The following is a 16,957-nucleotide window of genomic DNA, read 5'->3' as shown; positions in this document are numbered from 1 at the left end:
CTCAGGCCCTTGAACTTGCCAGGGAAGTGCTTTTTCCACTGAGCCATCTCCCCAGCCCATGTGTTAATTTTATAAGTGAGAAATTAAATTTATCCCAGTATGTCTCTATACTACTGTAGGGGTAAAACTTACTGCTTACCCAACAGTAAGTAGGTCAAATTTAGCTGAATAGCTATTGTTCACACTTGTGAAGAATGGTATAGATGCTATCTATGAACTAAACCTAAATATAGCCAGACATGCTCTTAATACTTTTAATTTGTTTACCTACACCTGGAACATTCAAAGAATCACTATATGCTAGATTTCTATATGCATTGGTACATATGTACATATTTACCAAAAGTTAAAAGTTGTATGTGATGATCAGCTGAAAGAGTCAAAATGATTTTTTTCTAAAGTGCTTAAGGCAGCTTCTTCATTTCTCATTTTAAAAAATCTTTTATTTATTTATTTCTTTATTTGGTATAGGGTCTCACTACGCAGCTCGGACTTGCAGTGATCCTCCTGTCTCAGCTTACCCAGCATGCGCCACTACACCTGGTTTTGGGGTCAGCACAGCAGCATGGCATGTGGTACGGGGGATGGAACTCAAGTCCTTGCGCTTGTCAGGCAGGCGATTATGCCCGTTAATCTATCTCCCTGGCCCTCCTTCATTTCTATATCCAGTTTAATAAAACTGGTTTGGAATCCAACTGCTGACGGGGAAATGCAATGCTAAATGCATGTTTTTCTAAAATATAACTTGCTACACCTATGATATACCCATTGCAGTCAACTCTCATGCATTTCCTTTACAGAAAGCAGTCATGTTTAACTGGTAAAAACAAGGGGTAAATAAAACAAACAACAACAACAACAAAAATTGAAAGGATTTGCCAACTTTCCACAGTGTAGTCAGTAAAAACTCTATTTTTAACTCACAAGTCAATAAGAATGTTATGAATATGCAGTAGTTTCTCTGAGACTTTAAATAGGCACTATTTTTTTAACATTTCAAAATGAGATGTTTAATTTAATAACTGAACTTTAAAAATTTGAAAACTAAACACATGTTTAGCAGAGAAAGGGAAAAGAAGCAGAGAGAGAAACCATCCAATCCTTATTTTGAAGTACCAATAGTATTAATTCGAAAAATTACACATGATGTAAACTTAAACTTGGGCTCTGGATTTACTGAATTTATATTTATTCCTGCGAAGTTGCTGAGAAAGAAAGCCTTCCAAAGAAATACACATTTTACAAATGAATGTTAAAATTTTTATATAAAAATGTTAAAATGATGACATGAGCACAAGAAAAATAATATGCACTCCTCTAGCCCCATATTAATACTTCCTTTTCTGCATGACCCTCACCACCATATTACAATGCTGCCTGGCTTCAATATCAGTTGATACTGCACAGGGCGTGGAGCAAGAGCATGCTTAGAGGAAAAGGCACTGAATTAATGAGAAGACACATTATGTAACATGTAAGAGTAAAAAAATTCTATACTAGAACATCTAGCTTTATCTGTATCATTTTTTCTAAGTTATACTGTATAGCTACTGAAATAAAGCAACTCCACTAAATCACTGCTTTCAGGTTTGAATCTATGAAAAGGGATAATAACCAATTTCTTAGGTCCTGGAATACCACTTCTACAGGGAACAGAATATCTAACAATTTCTTTTGAAATACGAGAAACAAAAATAAAATTTTTAGAGAATCAAAACACTATCAATTAACATACTTCACTTTCTAAACTGCTGATAGGCTTTAAAATGATCACCAAATGCAGTCAGTGCAAATACTTGTCTTTTGGGAAAAACAATGGCCTCGGTCAAAATTACACAAAATGTTTTAACAATGGAACAAAACATCATATTAGTAACCAGTAAATTTTAAGAGGAAATTAGTGATTAGTATTACACAGGTCTTTATACAGAAAGCAGCTCATTAGCAGCAATGACTTCTTAGGGAAAAGTTGTTACACACAGCACAAGATATTTAATATAAGAATGAAAGAACAAGAGAAAAATTTCAAAAATTAAAGAAAATACAAATTGATTTCCTTAAAATGTTCAAGAAATTGTTAAATACTGTAACTGCTATTTTTTGGCTCAAAGAAGTTCAGTTAAACATTTTAATAAACTTTTTAAGAACTGATTTTTTTCTGTTCAACAGTCAATTACAGGTTTTACGTGTTTATATTTTCCTCAAGTTTGGGAAAACTGTATTGAGTTTTGGAAGAATTACAGCTCTTTGGAAAGCAAATGAATACAACAAAAGGACTGAGGAAAAGTATCTTCTGAATATATATATTTGAAATCATAAATATACAGACTTATTCAAAAACCATTGCTTAACCCATTCCATATGTTACAATACTTGTTGGCAGCTCCCTTTATAATTTATTTTTCTTAGATAAAAGTTGAGAATTGTTTTCTATACTTCATATAATTGTTTCAATATACTTTTATTCCTGTAAGTGATGTTAAAAATCAGCAATAACTATGTACCTTTTTTTGGTATTGGAGATTGAATACACTGGACTATATCCTCAATGCTTTTTTAAAACCATTTCATTATGAGACAAGGTATCTACACTGCCAATGCTAGGTTCAAACTTCTGACTCTCCTGTCTCAGCCTCCCAGACTGCTGGGATTACAAGCTTCAGCCACCACAAATGGCTAAAAATGACCATTAAAGTTGGGGTTAAACTACCCAACAAAGTCAGGAAACATAAGACTCTAAAAAATCTTACCCATCATCCACAGTGATGGAATGAAAAGTCTAAAGAGAACAACATGTAAAGACCATCCTTTTGCTACTGTGACAGGACAGAAGACACAAAACTGAAATTTGGATGGTTTTAAATTGTAAATTTTTCTTACTCTATTTTGAATTATAACCACAAGAACAATATGCCAATATATGGGATACTGATGTATAATCTAGGTGATAAATGTCAATTTTGCAAAACTCAACTTATTTATAGGAGAAAATCCATTTTAACAATTTTTCCATCATTCCTGATACTTTCACTGTAAGAACTGAGTAACAGATAGTGGTGAATCAGAGGAGAAACAAGAAAATAGGAAAGCAAATTTTGAAAGCTTTTGTTCTAGATCCTAGGATTAGAATATATAAACATTGGAAGAGCCAAAGCAACCCATGAAACACAGAAATGCATTTCTCTATGAATAGTTAAATGCTGTCCCCCTTCACAGCATCAGCTTCTTGCTTGGTAACTGCCTGCTTTATGATATTGCACAGTAGGGTCCTGCAAGCGCTGCCTACTAGATGCTTAAGCTGAGAATCCAGGTCTTATGCAGAACACAGCAAACTTGATTTCCGCCACTCACAAACTTGTGATTTATAACTGCACAGAAAATGCACCCAGTCGGGAGAGGGTAGACCTGAGTAGGTGTTACTGAGGAACATTGTTCAGGCTACTGGTTGAACCAGTCATTCCATTTTCACTTTTCTGAAGTGTTCTCACTGCACTTGGAACCTGCATCCCCGTGCTCAAAGAAAGTCCACCACACCACACCTAAGGAAAGACAAAAACAAAGCCTCAGTCACATTTCTAGCCATATTTGAATTTCAGTGGTTCTTAAACTTGTTTGAAGCACAAAATGTTACAGATGTATCAACAAGTCCTAAACTGATAACCATATTAGAGCTGCGAAAAAGTAGCTCAAGATTCTCTCAGAACCAGAGGCCAAAGAAAGTCTTTGTAATAGGAAAACCTACTGAAAATGCATGCTGGAGAGGGCACTCAGCTTCAGAAATTTCATCTGACCTGGGTTAACCCAGAGGCAAAGAATATGGCCACTGTGAGTGCCACCGTCACAAGTCCACACAGAACCAAGTTCCCTGTCCTAATAGGTGCTCTCAGTTTTGATAATGAGATGCAGCCTTAGATCACAGGAACCTACCATCCCTCTGTTAACATAGTAAAAACGGTAAGCTTCTTGCCTAGTTATCTCGTTACCAGTTACAACTCTTACAGTACTTTAAGAATTTCTGATGGAGGAAAGTAGAAGGAAGGAAAAAGAAAAAAAATACATATATCCACACAAAATAGAGTAGTTATATTATTAATTTCTCTTAGTTTACTACAAAGAAAGGTTTGTGCTAATATTTGGACAATTAAATGCCTGTATCTTGTACTCTGAGTAACTAACAAATTTAGAGATAATAACACGCAATGTATTAACCTTTGTTACTCTCCTAGTATGTTGTTTTGAATTTTTTTTTCCATCTTTAAAATAAAGAGGGGCTGGGGATATAGCTCAGCAGCACAGTGCCTGCCTGGCAAGCACAAGGTCTTAAGTTCGATCCCCAATATCAAAAAATATAAAAATAAATACAATAAATTAATAAAAATTTCCAAGAAAACTGCAAATGATAGCATCCAGATGTACTACTGTCTTTTAAATTTTTTAAATGTATTTGGTACAGAGTCTCATTATACAGCTCGGACTCTTAGTGATCCTCCTGTCTTAGCTTCCCCAGTGCTGGGATTACAGGCATACACCACCATGCCCAATTTTGGTGGCTGGCAGGGCATGACTGGGGTTCCAGGGCTGGCATGACGTGTGGTACTGGGGATCGTACCCGGGTCCTTGCACTTGCCAGGCAGGGCCCTTAGACCTCTGGGCTGTCTCCATGTCCCAGATGTACTTTCTGTGTTCTACTAATTATTACTAATATGAAAGAGTTGATGAAAGATAAAACTACTTTGCTTGTGCAACAGAGCACCAGGATAAAGGAACAGATTTGGACAGTCAAGTGACTTAGAGTATGAAAACAGAGCAGACTCAAGCTTAAAGCAAGGGAAATTCTAGTATTCTCACTTTTAATTATATCCTGAAGTATTCAATATCTGCTAATAGAGTATTACACAAAAAATCTGCTGACCTGTGAAATATATAACTTGTAAAATCAACATTCTAAATTTTCAACACTAGCAGACTCAATAATGATAGACTCTCAAAGTATAAAAGCAATTCAGGTTATAAAATTGCTGCCAGTAGATAACATTTTTGGTAATAAAATATTTAAGTGATTTAGATGAATATCAATGGAGAAAGGTTTTCTTTAAGTAAAGAGTACTAGAAAAATTGTATACCCAATGTAAAAAAACTTAAAAGCACACAACATACAAAAAAATTAATTCACAATGTATCACAGACTTAAAACTATACAACTTCAAAGAGAACATCTCTGTGATCCATCCATAAATGTGTAAAAAGTGGATAAACTAGCCTTCACATCAAAATGAAAATCTACTTAAAATTATATAGAAAGCAAAAAGATGACTTAAAAACCTCATGCAAAATATCCTTAAAACACATATGTGATAAAGGACTTATATTCAAAGCTTCAAAGAAATCTTAAAATGCTGTAATAAGTAAACAATACCCTAAAACAAGCCAAGGATTTTAACACACGCCACCAAAGAAATTATATGAGTGGAAAATAAATACATGAAAAGATGTGCCGCATCATTTAACATTATAAAAGTGCAAACAATAAAACAGTAAAATACTGCTATATACCTATTAAAATGGCTTAAGGACAAGAAAAATCTACAACACCAAATGCAAGGATGTAGTAAACTGTAATGTAGTGCTGGTAGTAATACAAAAATGGTAGAGCCATTTTGGCAAACATTTTCACATGCAGCTAAACATATATTTGTAATGTAACCCAGCAATCCTACCCAAGAAAAATGAAATCATGTTTGTTCACACAAAACTTCATGTGAATGTTTATTGTGCCCTCATTCATAACTTTTCCAAACTGAAAAGAGCCCAAATGTTGTTAAACTGATGACCAATTAATAAACTGTGGTACAAACATATAAGAAACACTCAGCAGAAAAAAAAAAGAACACTGACACACACAACACAGACGGATTTCAAAGGCACTGTGTTACACAACCAAAAGGCTGTCTACCACACTACTAATACGATTTTCTAGAAAAGGCAAAACTTTAATTACTAACAACTGTTTACAAAATAGGAGGGCTGAGTGTAATGGGAGGGTTCCAATACAAAGGACCTAGGAGGAATTTTCTAGGGTACTGGAAATGTTGTGTATCTTGACTATGGTGTTGGTTCCACAACTGTATGAATTTGTCAGAATCACAGAAAGGTACAATACTGACAAATTAAACCCATATACAAATAAATTAACATTTGTTTACTTAATAAAAATAAACCTCCAATGAAGGAAAAAGCTTTAACAAGTTAAAATAATTTCTTAAAGTATCTATGACTAATGTTTAATTACAGCTTCACCATTTGGATAAAAACTATGAATAAACTCAGTATATAACTACATGAGATTGATTCAAACTGAAATATCTTTTATAAGCATACAACTAAGAATTGGAAATAATACTTTTCTTATTTCCATGTGATAAATACTTAGTCTGACTGACCAATTTGGAAAAGCAGCCAAAAATACATAATACAGAAGAGGTATATGGTGAAGCTTAAAGAAACAAACTTTTCAGTGTTTAAAAGTATTTTTCCTAAAGCATTAACTTTATTCACTACTTTTATCTTTATAAGGAAAAACTAGGGGTCTTTATTATTAGCATTATTTTAAGCTTAAGATTTTATGGCATCTAGAATAAGAAATTATCACTTGAAATTTAAAAGCTCTGTATTATAAGCACACATTTATCCTGAATACTTCCTCTTCATATTGGGGGATTTTACTTAGGGGTAATGATGGAACAACACATGTGCAAAACAGCCCACAAAGTCTACACTTGAAATACACCATCATGATTTGCAGAAGTAACTCCCAAATTAAGGAACACTCTAGCCAAAATAATGGTGACTTAGCTAGCCCAGAACTTGCCACAATAGCCTAGTTTTATGGAGACATGCAAAAGGTTAGGACACTGGAACCAGAAATAAGAAGAAATTTCTTAAGAAATTAACTCAAAATCATGTTTAATTTTGTGTTGAGAAATGTGAACTTTTCTACCACAAATCAGCTTGCAATTGAGTAGACCTGCCATTATCTATGTGTGTATATAGCCTCCAAATGAAAACTACCTACATATCCAACTGAATTAGAATAGGGACACTGTGACAGTCACAGAAAACGACACAGCTACAGAATGAATGAACTATAATGCCAGAATGTAGATATATCCAACAGTGCTAAGCTGAAAAGACAATTTGATGCCATCTATCTAAAGTTGAGCAGGAGGCACAGTCTATGGCATTAAAACTCAAGACAGTGGTTACTCTTTAAAGTAAAAGCCACTAAACACTGGAAATGGACAAGGAGCTTCCTAGATACTGGCAGCGTCCCATTTCTTGTTCTAAGTGCTACCTTCAAAGGTAAATGCAATCTTGTGGAAATTCCTCAAATCACCTGTTTATCATCTGTGTACCTTTATGTAATATATTAGCACCAACTTCTGTGAAATATTCAAAAATATGTAGAAAATCAGAGTTTGGAGAGAGTGAACTGGGGAAAGAGAGAATGGAGATGAATGAAAAATAAGATAGTCTGGTCCTCTGAATAACACAGTGCAGAGTACCCTCCTTAAAGTTACCATGCCAAATAAAGTATAAGTTAGGTACTAACCATGAAACCAGGTAGTACTGGTTGAGTAAATTTTGTCTTAAAGGAATACAGCAACTGTTTTGAGTGTGCATCATAGAAAGAAAGTTGACCTAAAAGGGAAAAAAACACCTCAATTTATTATGCAAACAACTGTAACATCTGATTTTAATTCTAACAGATAATCATACAAAAATATAGAAAATACTTTGGCATTAATTTTTGCCCCAAGACAATAATGTTAAGTGAAAAGAGACACTTAAATATCGCATGGTTTCTCTTATAGGAGAAATCTAAAGCACAAACAATTTAAAAAACAAAATAAAATACAGATAGTAGGAAATGCAGAGGGGGCCAAGAGAAGGATGAAGGGAGGGAAAGAGGGGGAGAGACAGGAAGAGGAATAAGAAGAAAAAGAACGGAGGTGTGTTATGTGCATGTACCCATTTCCTATGATGAATGGAATCATTACTACAAACATAGACTAATAAAAATAAATTTAAAAAAGCAAAGAATATAAATAATTATATATGGCAAAATAGTAAAACCCTCAAGGACTAGACTTAATAATTCTCACCTGAGTATCAATCAATTTGCTAATTTGCCCAAATCCAGTTTTCCTCTCCTGATTTCCATTATTTCTCTATAATTTATCACTATTTTACTTACTCATCTATATATTATTTACGTTATTTTATTTTATTTTACTTTTACTTTTTATGTATTTTGTACAGGGTCTACAGGGTCTCACTGCACAGATCGGACTTGTAGTGATCCTTCCCGTTTTTCAGGTTCCCAAGTGCTGGGATTACAGACCCCAGTCTCAATCACCATCTCGGTGCACCCTGGGGGCAGGGCCAGCACAGCAGGCCAGGGATCAAACCCCAGCACCTGCATCTGCCTAAGCAGGCACTTTAATCCACTGAGCTATCTGGCCAGCCCTTATAAATTATTTTATAATAGAACCTCAAAATATTAAGCAACCTGCATGTGCTTATAAAGTTAGTACCCAGAAGAATATACAATGCTTAAACATTTTGTCCTATGCAATCTTCAGTAGTCACTCTGGATGCTAACTCAGATATTTAGTTTAACTCTATGTCTCTGCTGAGTTAAACACTAAATTTCAACATGCTTGCTAAGAATCCCACATAGTGTCCTGCTGTCATCTTATTTACTCCCAGGATTCCCTACCTTCCCTGTACCACTGACAATTGTTACCTTCTCCGTTGCACTGGCTAGCACCTCAAATTCATTTTTAACTCTTGTCTCTTTGCTCCAGTCCATATTTAATTACTAAAACCTATAAACACATCATCAAATCCATTATTCTTAACTCCCACTGCTTAAGTCCTTTGTACCATTCATTTGACACTTGTTAGGACTTCCTGAGTTAACAGCACTTGCAGGCAGTAACAATTTAATAGTTAAAAAAAGACATAGTCCTGCCTTGTACTGCTTAAAGACTGCTCATGAAAAGTTTTGTTACCTGTGCTTTCAATCTCTTCCATTTTAATCATTTATTAATATTACTAATACTAAATCACCATCATTGACTATACTTTTCTAAAATATATAGGACCACCCCTCTTCATAAAGATTACTATGTTTTTTTTTTTAATGCTCTCAGAACTGGATTCATTCTACATTCTATCTTCTCCCTGCGTCACTCTATGCTCTAGGCCACTGATGGCGAAACTTTAAGCGCTTTCAGTGATAACAGACAGCCGGCTATGGGATAGGTCCCGCAGGCTGCCCGTATTACTTCTTACTATTATTACCTCTGTGGAATCACAAAATAAGGGAGAGAAGGAAGAGAAGCAAGCAAATGCTGTCTTGGTGGTTCAATCAGAACAAAAAAGTGTCCCAATAAATTTTTCACTTATTCTGAGGAGAATGTTTTACCTGATTCAAAGTAACTAGCAAAAGAGAGAGCACAGCTATTTTAACATGTCATCACTAAAACTAAGTCAAGCCAAAACTAATTTTTTCCTTTTTTTTTTTTTTTTAGTGATTAAGCTCATGGAATTATCTGGACATAGTGCTACTTAAAACAATTAAGTTTATTATTATTAAAGAATTAACTTGGAGAGAAACATCTGGGGAGTTAATTTTGTAATGTAGCTCAATATTTTATCTTCAGTAGTTTTCTAATTAGATAACCTTAGAAAAGATATTTACCAAATACAAAAACACCTTAATAATTTTTTCAACAGATAAATTTTCAAGATGATTTTTAGATGACTTCAATAGGACAAGTCTAACCCAAATCTTTTAAGTTAAAACTAAAGGATAAATTTTAACATTTTTCCCTTGAACTGTAAACATGAAGAATCACCCCTATATGTCCTAATCTAGGAAGCAATCACAATCTTACCAGAATTCTGGGAAAAAAAGATCTATGTAAAAAAAAAAAAAAATGTAAAAAAAAAAAGAAAAAAAAAAAGATCTATGTATTAGGAGCAACACATGGCATCAGCACTATTAACTCATAGTACTAGAAACAGTGTTGCCGATCACGCTGCTGTTCTGGTCACAGAAATAGCCTTTAAGAAATACAATGAACACTGTACACAGCCATAGGCGATTATAATATGGAAAAATGAAGTTGTAAAAGACACAGCTAGTAACAAAGAATACAGTTTGAAAAAATGGCTCAAAGCAGCAATTAAGTGGTTTTTAACAAATAAAAATTACCATATAAATGAGGAGGAAACGTAATTCTGTGTTTATTGAGGTGGCAAAATTTAAGTCTCAGAAGTTAGAGAAATAAAGTAAATCCATTTTAGAAAAATCTACCCAATATCTGCTCAACAAACAGCCAGCCTTCTAACAGTCTTAGATAATAAACTTCTATCACCTTAAGACAATAAACTTCCTATTAAAAAGTTGAAGCCCATGAGTGGCAACTCCCTGCAGAAGTAGTTGAACAATGATTTTATATTGTGTGGAAGATTGGTTGGGTAATTTCTACAGTCTGCTTCAAGTCAAAAAAATCTGACTCCACCATTCCATGTAAGTACATAATAAAACAGTAAGGGAAGAACACACAGAAGAAATTTTAGTGTATAAGACTATAATTAGCAAATATTTCAGGTTAAGTAAATCCATTTCACTATTATATATATATATATATATATATATATATATATATAGAGAGAGAGAGAGAGAGAGAGAGAGAGATACATATATCTTTCATAGGACTCTAGGCAGACATCATACAACTTCCCGGTGATTTTTTTTTTTTTTTTTTGGCGGAACCAGGGATTGAACTCAAGCTCTTGCGCTTGCCAGGGAAGCACGTATTGCACTGAGCCATCTCACCGGCCCCTATGGTGAATTTTACAACTGAGATTACATTGGTAAAAAAAAAAGCCTAGCTGGCCAAAATATTCTTGCTATAGTACTAATAAAAATTTGGTATAAAGGACTGCTAAAGATAAAAACAACTACAATAAAGTACTAAAATACAAGCAACTATGATAAAGTGACTTATGAGAAAAAGAAACTTACCCCCGTCAAAATCACAAAATACACCTATTTTCTCAGGAACAGTAACATCCAAGGCCTTGACTTTATTGTTATGTTTTGCTGCAAATGTGTTTTGTAGCCAGTTGTTGACATGGATGCACCAACTAGTGTTTGTCTTTCCTAGCTGGTCAAATTTCCCCAAAGTCTTGTATGCCACACCTACACTGTAGGATTTACAATCTTTCTGGGCCTTCACCTCCCAGTAATGTTGTCCACTTTCAATAGCAGTGTCTCCTACAAAAAATCAGAAAGGAAGGCTTGACTCTCTTACTCCTTATGAGTCACAGACTTTTACCTGTTACTTGTTCCACAAATGACACAAAAAATTCAGTTCAACTGGTATTTCTACAAAACTGTGTTAGCAACACAGGCACTACATGCACAGTACTTACTACAACTATACTTATATTTTTTCTGAATATAAAAGGCTTCATAACTTTTCTTCCTTGGTCTCATTATGTAAAATGAAGTAGAGTTTTAAAGGTACCAATAAACCAATTTGAAAATACCACAATTTGCTCTCAAGTGGGAAAATCTACTGTGAAGATTCATTGACAACAAGGTGATCTGCTAAGCAAGTAGAACACCCACCACTGTGTGGTGGTGCTTTTAATCTAAGGTCATGAAGAACTATTGCATTTAATCCTACCCAGTACTGTGTATGATTCCCCAGTAAAGCGGTCTCTGCTGCCTCTTACAGCTGGTGGCCTCGAGCCTACAGATGTCCGTTTAGGGGATGGCGTACCACTTCTATATAAACGAGAAACAAAAGGAAAAATATTTTATGCTAGAAATGTTTAATAAACTAAAATTATAAATCTTTGAAAAGATTTTTAATGTCACAGACACAGCATCATTGTATTCTGAATTATTATAGAGAGCTGTCAATTGTAACACCCGAATATAAGAAGCCATCAATACAAAGCAGGCTGAACATACTGATGTCATGCAGACTGAGTGAGGCATATACAAAGAACACAAACTTGAAATTTAAAAAAAAATGCCAAAATGAGACAAGACTTACTGAAGGAAAAAAGAAATCAAGGAAGACATTGGGCTATAGCTTATTTTTTTGCAAATTTAAACAAAAGCAAAAAACTGGGCTGTTGCTTCTAGTCAGAACTAAGAAACATTTAAAGACTAGACATAGGTATTTTTGTTCTGGATCTTTTCTTCTTTGAAAGAGAAACAGAAATTGTCTAACTTGGTGTACAGGATAATGTTGAGTATTATAAAGCATGTCCTATCAAAGTGAAAATATCCAATCTGATCTCCTCTCATACCAAATTACGATACGGCAAGCTGGACTGTATCAGGCTTTTCACCAAGTCTCAAAAACTCAAAATATGTTGAGTTCCAAAGATTTTTAAATAACATTTTAAGTACATTGAATACACACACACACACACACACACACACACACATACACATACATATATTTCTATTCTTATTGTATGTTATTGTTTTTGGTTAAGAATAACATAAAGCTAATCAGGAGAAATAAAGCTGGGCTGGGGAGATGGCTCAGTGGAATAAGTGCTTGCCTATCAAGCACAGGGGCCTGAGTTCAATCCCCAGTTCCGCCAAAAAAAGGAAAAAAAAAAAAAAAAGCTTTTTTTTTTTTTTTTTTTTAAAAAAAAAAAAAGGAGAAATAAAGCTAATCAGGAGAAATAGAAATACCTATGTATATTCCCACCACCAATTAGAAATAAAAGCCATTTTTACAATATTGATGTACCAGAATTTTTTTCTTAAGATTTTGTTATTTTTTTAAATGTATTTAGGACAGGGTCTTCAGGGTCTTACTATACAGATCGAACTTGTAGTGATTCTCCTGTCTTCAGCCTCCCAATCGCTGAGATTATAGGGATGCGCTGCCATACCCAGTCTAGTCTCAATTGCCATCTCAGTGTGCCCCAGGGTGGGGCTGGCATGGCACTTTGGGGATCGAACCCTGGTCACTGTGCTCTGCCTAAGCAGGCACTTAAGCAATTTAGTTAAATTTTAATAAGCTGTCAACTTATATTGAAATACGATTCCCTGACAAAGGCAAAACAAGAATAAAAATATAAAGTTTTTAAAAATATGATTTATCTACATTATTTAAATGTTGTCCACTATCAGCAGATTTACCAGTGCCAAAAACAAAACTAAACTCAGGACCACATCTTCTACATTTTTAGTATGTTTGGTGGCACAACTGTAACTCAACAGCTCTAGTATTTACATGATCTGGTTAGCTCTTTCCAAAGGATAACAAGTTATTTTGCAAAGATAATTCTTTAAATATGTATCTGAATAACTGACTATCTTGTTTGAATGGACAGCACAAACAGAGGTGAAAGAATAGAAAGATTAAAATTTCTGTAAAAGCTGTTTTCGGGTGGGCAGTAGTTTCTTTCTATTGAGAAGGGGGAAAAGAAAATAAAATCTGATTGGGAAAGGACAGAAGTAAACAAATAAATTCAAATGAAGAAAAAGTTACATTCATTATTGTGAATAAATATGACTTTAACTTCTCCAAAGTTTGGATTGACCAGGTTGGTGTGACCAGCTTTCTAAGTCAGTACTATAAAAATACTCAAGAGTAGTGAATAGTAACAAAGTAAAATTCTGTAAACGTAAAGTTTAAAAAACTCATCACAGCTTTCTGATTCTTTTTATATAAGCTGATAACGAATATTAAAAACCTGCTTACCCAAGGTCTGTATATTTTCAAATATTAAACAGGAAAATACTGCATTTTCCTCAAAATTAAAAAACAGCAAATGTATCTCTATTTTCATTATCCTATGGGAGAGGGCAAAGTGTTTCAAAACTGGTGAATCCACAGATGCCACAGAGGCTGCTGCAGGACTCTGGGAAGAAATCACAGGGTTCCCTCCTACTTCTCATTTAGATCAGGCTTCTGGAAATGTTTCATCTGAAGAATTCTTTCTTTTGTTTATTTATTTATTAAATTAATCATCATCCTGCCCAGTAGCAGGCGGTGCTTTTCCACCCACTGATTGTTTGGGCACAGCTTCAGTCTCCTTAAACTAGTTAGACTGCACCATGCTGGTTCAAAGTGCCGGGTAGCATTTCTGTCAGCTGTTTCATCTCAGCAGGGCCTGTAACAGGAGAAGTGCTGCCAGAGACACCTGAACTTCTGGGTTGCTGAAGTGGATAACTGTGACTTGGTTTGCAAACATACTCACCTTTTCAATACCAGAGATAGTTTACCCCTAATTCCTTTAATAAGAACTGAAGTGTCTCATCATCTGGTATAGTTGCTCAAAGAACCGCCTTGTTTCTGCAAGCAGTTCCTTTCCCATTGATGTGCATGTGTGGCTGCAGGTTGCTAAGTTTTTCCTGGTTCATGACAGTTTCTTTCATCTTGTCAGAGTGGGTAGGGGGCAGCATGGGGGGCTAGAACTGGCACTCCGGGGAACTCAGGCAGACCTGCTGAGCTCTGCTGCTAATTTTTAAAGGATGAGTATAAAATGTATTGTTTAGGATGTAACCTTTGCTAGCTTCTCGTTAGATCTAACTTCAATCTCTAATGCTTTCCTGTATTGCCGATCCTATCCTTAAACTTAAGCAGTGATGACTAATGGCCACGTTGCAGTTGAGAGATGGAGCAAAGAGAGACATTTTATTATGAGTGAGTAGGCAAGAATCATATGAAAGGCGCTAAGAGGTTACAGTGTATGTATAACTAGAGGTGAGAGGGAATTAAGTGAACCAATCCAGAGGCTCTCAAATCTGGAGGCACATCCGAACCAGTTGAGGACCTTCCTTTTTTATTATTTTGCAGGGCTGGGGAACAGAATGTGCACATGGTAGACAAGCCTTCGATTATGGAGCTACCCCTGCAGTCCACTTGTGGAGCTTTGAAATGCTAATTTCCTGGTTCACCATAGATTTTAGTGCTCAACAGGGACAGTAGCCACTGACGGTAAACAAAAAAGCTTCCCTAACAAGTGTTGGAGATTAAAAGGATGATGATGATGAATGGACAGTTCTTAAGCAGTCTACTGTTGCTCTCCTTTGTATACAGTTACTACAGCACATGAGAAACTTGGCTGTGGAACAGCTGCAGGGCGGCCAACAGCTGCGCCAAGGGCCGTATCTTACCTCTCCACCTTCTGTATGAGGTGGGTGTGCGAGTGAGTGCCAGCTGAGCAAATGACTGGGAGGTACTTACCTGAGGACCAGCTTCACCTTCCTGAGCCTACACTTTCCACAGTCCTATACTGAGAGGCACAAGGCTTTGGGATTTTGTAATAAATTACCTCATGAGAAGGCATAACACATCAGAATCAACCCGGAAATCTTTCAAAATACACTGATAGTCCACTGAGTCCAGTGGTGGACCCAAATGTCTACTAGGAATAAACATGTATTTTGAAAAATATTTCCCAGCTAATACAGATAAATAAATAGCAAGGGGAACTTGTACAATACAAATAAAATATTTCAGAGAAATAAACAGCAAGGGGAACTTATACTGTGTAGGTAAAATATTTACTTAGTATTGTTTCAAAATATGGTTAAGTGCTCATTTGGTAACCAAAAATACAAACAATTTTAAGAAAAAACTGTAACTTACCAGTAAAGAAAGAAATTAAGGCAAGCATGGAGAAAAGAAAAACACATAAATATTGAGAATCCCAGTGTAGTTTCAGAGAAAAGATAGTAAGAACTTTTCCATGGTAGAATGCCAACCTTCCCAATCTATGTACATTTTTTGGAAGAAATACAACTGCTATGACCACCTATGCAAATCGTAATCTTAGCCCTTGCTTCTCTTGCTGATACTTTGGCTACTTAACTATCTAAATTAAGGCTCTTTGCATCTTTAAATTAGACCATTTTACTAGCCTTCTGAGTCAGCTCTTTCCTACCCAATTCATTGTACTATTACAAGATAAAACTTTGCCCTGATTCACCCTTCTTACAGTCATTATGTTCTTCTATATTGTCTACGAAGGTCTTAATCTGGCATTACAAGGTCTTGATCTGCTTCCAGTCGGCCACAAGGGGTTTCAGTGTCTTTTCTTTTGTTGGTCCTTCCTCACTACAAGTCCAAGTATCATACATTCTCCCAGTTCCTCAAGAACTGGCCCAAATACCATTCAGTTATTGAAGGTCCTCCCGATCCTAACACACATCTAGAAAACCTTCAAGGAGTCTAATTTCAGACCAAAATCTTATGTGTGATCTTTTTGCCCAAACACAGCAAATTATGAATGTTTTACCTGGCAGACTGGGGACAGGTATGGCAATGGGCTGCACAGGGCAGTTGTCTTGCTTATATCGTATTTTTGCACAGCTAATATGGAGTTTCTATAGGTGGTTGCAATTCTAGCCCACTCCCCAACATGCTCCTAGGCATTTCTATATTCCTAGTCTAGTTATCTCTGTTCAGAAACAGACTTACCAGAGGGAATCCCTACATGAAGATACTTTTTAGGTATCTCTAGGGATACCTCCTTAAGGGTGGAGGAGATCTGAAGATACATTTTTAACTCATCTTAACACTTTTTCCAGTTTTAACCCTCTTCTCTCCTGATCATTTTTACTTTTGATTCACAAAATAGTAGGAGTCTTCAGTCCAGGGCTTTCTAGTGGTGAGAAGACACTCTACTGTGATCCCTGCTGATGGGCTCAGCACACAGCTATCCTCAGTGGCCTCCCGCTCATGCTATCACAGTAAATCAGAATGCCTTGGCTGCTACTTTCAGTCTAGCTCACTGTCCTAACTGACCATCTCAATACTGGCAGGTCTAGGTTGGTTGAATACACTTCTTCTTTCTTTCCTCCTCTGGTATTCTTTATGCCCATTATATATAATGTCAT

At 35.6% G+C, this 16,957-nt stretch overlaps 1 protein-coding gene across 1 annotated transcript in view; it reads right to left on the bottom strand.

Moving 5' to 3' along the window:
• Positions 1 to 1,055: 1,055 nt before the first annotated feature.
• Fsd1l (fibronectin type III and SPRY domain containing 1 like) overlaps positions 1,056 to 16,957 on the bottom strand; it is a 103,763-nt gene continuing 87,861 nt past the window's right edge. Inside the window, exons 12-15 of the mRNA XM_023722940.1 lie at positions 11,766 to 11,866; positions 11,099 to 11,350; positions 7,610 to 7,698; positions 1,056 to 3,539 (exon numbers count right to left, since the gene is read on the bottom strand). Coding sequence (XP_023578708.1) covers positions 3,417 to 3,539; positions 7,610 to 7,698; positions 11,099 to 11,350; positions 11,766 to 11,866 — 565 coding nt within the window. The 3' untranslated portion in view covers positions 1,056 to 3,416. The remainder of the gene's footprint in view (positions 3,540 to 7,609; positions 7,699 to 11,098; positions 11,351 to 11,765; positions 11,867 to 16,957) is intronic.

Source organism: Octodon degus, unplaced genomic scaffold (assembly GCF_000260255.1).
Source record: "Octodon degus isolate 3935 unplaced genomic scaffold, OctDeg1.0 scaffold00094, whole genome shotgun sequence".
Classification (NCBI taxonomy): domain Eukaryota; kingdom Metazoa; phylum Chordata; class Mammalia; order Rodentia; family Octodontidae; genus Octodon; species Octodon degus.
This window is presented reverse-complemented; position numbering and strand designations above follow the sequence as displayed.